This window comes from Penaeus monodon, chromosome 20 (assembly GCF_015228065.2).
Source record: "Penaeus monodon isolate SGIC_2016 chromosome 20, NSTDA_Pmon_1, whole genome shotgun sequence".
NCBI lineage: Eukaryota > Metazoa > Arthropoda > Malacostraca > Decapoda > Penaeidae > Penaeus > Penaeus monodon.
The window spans coordinates 30746248-30747170 of record NC_051405.1 but is presented as its reverse complement, the minus strand read 5'-3'; the positions used below and the strand labels follow the sequence as shown (position 1 = coordinate 30747170).

General features: G+C 35.8%; 1 protein-coding gene across 1 annotated transcript in view; it reads left to right on the top strand.

Moving 5' to 3' along the window:
- LOC119585968 overlaps window positions 1-923 on the top strand; it is a 12677-nt gene that overhangs the window by 722 nt on the left and 11032 nt on the right. Inside the window, exon 3 of the mRNA XM_037934682.1 lies at window positions 812-878. Coding sequence (XP_037790610.1) covers window positions 812-878 — 67 coding nt within the window. The remainder of the gene's footprint in view (window positions 1-811; window positions 879-923) is intronic.

Genomic DNA, 923 nt, shown 5'->3' with positions numbered 1-923 from the left:
CTCTATCATAAGTTTGCTCTGTTATATTGCTGAGTACCTCCCTCCCCTTTTTAATGCCACCCAAAATACAAACTGTAAACAAACATGTTATTGCTGATATTATCATAACACAAATTGAATTCCAAACGGCACCCATTTCGCAAAAATGTTGATCCAGCGTCCAAACATACGACAACAAAAGGACCGCTACCCCCACGCCTTCTTAAGAACAGAGCCCTCTCACCAGATCACAGCGCAGCATCCTGGCGGTACTCAACGTTTTTTATTTACAAATAGATGGAATAATCATTTCTTTATGTAGATCACTAAAACGAACACCAAATAACGAAAAGAAAAATGGGAAAAATAATATCACCTATCTTAAACATATATTTAAGAGTGCATTCAGAAAATCAGGAACGAGAGAGAGAGAAAAAAAAAAATGTTAATATACTCCTACAGATATTTGAGCATTTCATATGATCTAAACTTCAGCGACAAACGGCAGAAACACACATCAATTCTTAAGAAAACGCTAAAAAAAGAGAACAAACATATTTTCTGCAGGGTAGACTCGTCAAAGGATCCGACAGACGGAAATATAAAGTATCTCTCTATGTAACGTTCCTAAGTTAAACCGATCCCCGTATGTGGTATTACCTTTTGATTTAGTTTCTATTTTCTTACTTTTTTTGCACGTGGCCATAATAATACCAGTGTTTTCTTACTTTTTTTGCACGTGGCTATAATAATACCAGTGTTTTCTTAGTGTTTTTTTTGCACGTGGCTATAATTATACCAGTGTTAAATTCCCTCACTTGATTTTACCCAGACTACTTGCAACTCAGTTAACTATACTACGCGTATTTGTTACTCAGACAATCATGCTACGTGTACAGGTAATAAGGTTCTAAGACTAAATGATAAACACACCTTCAACTTCG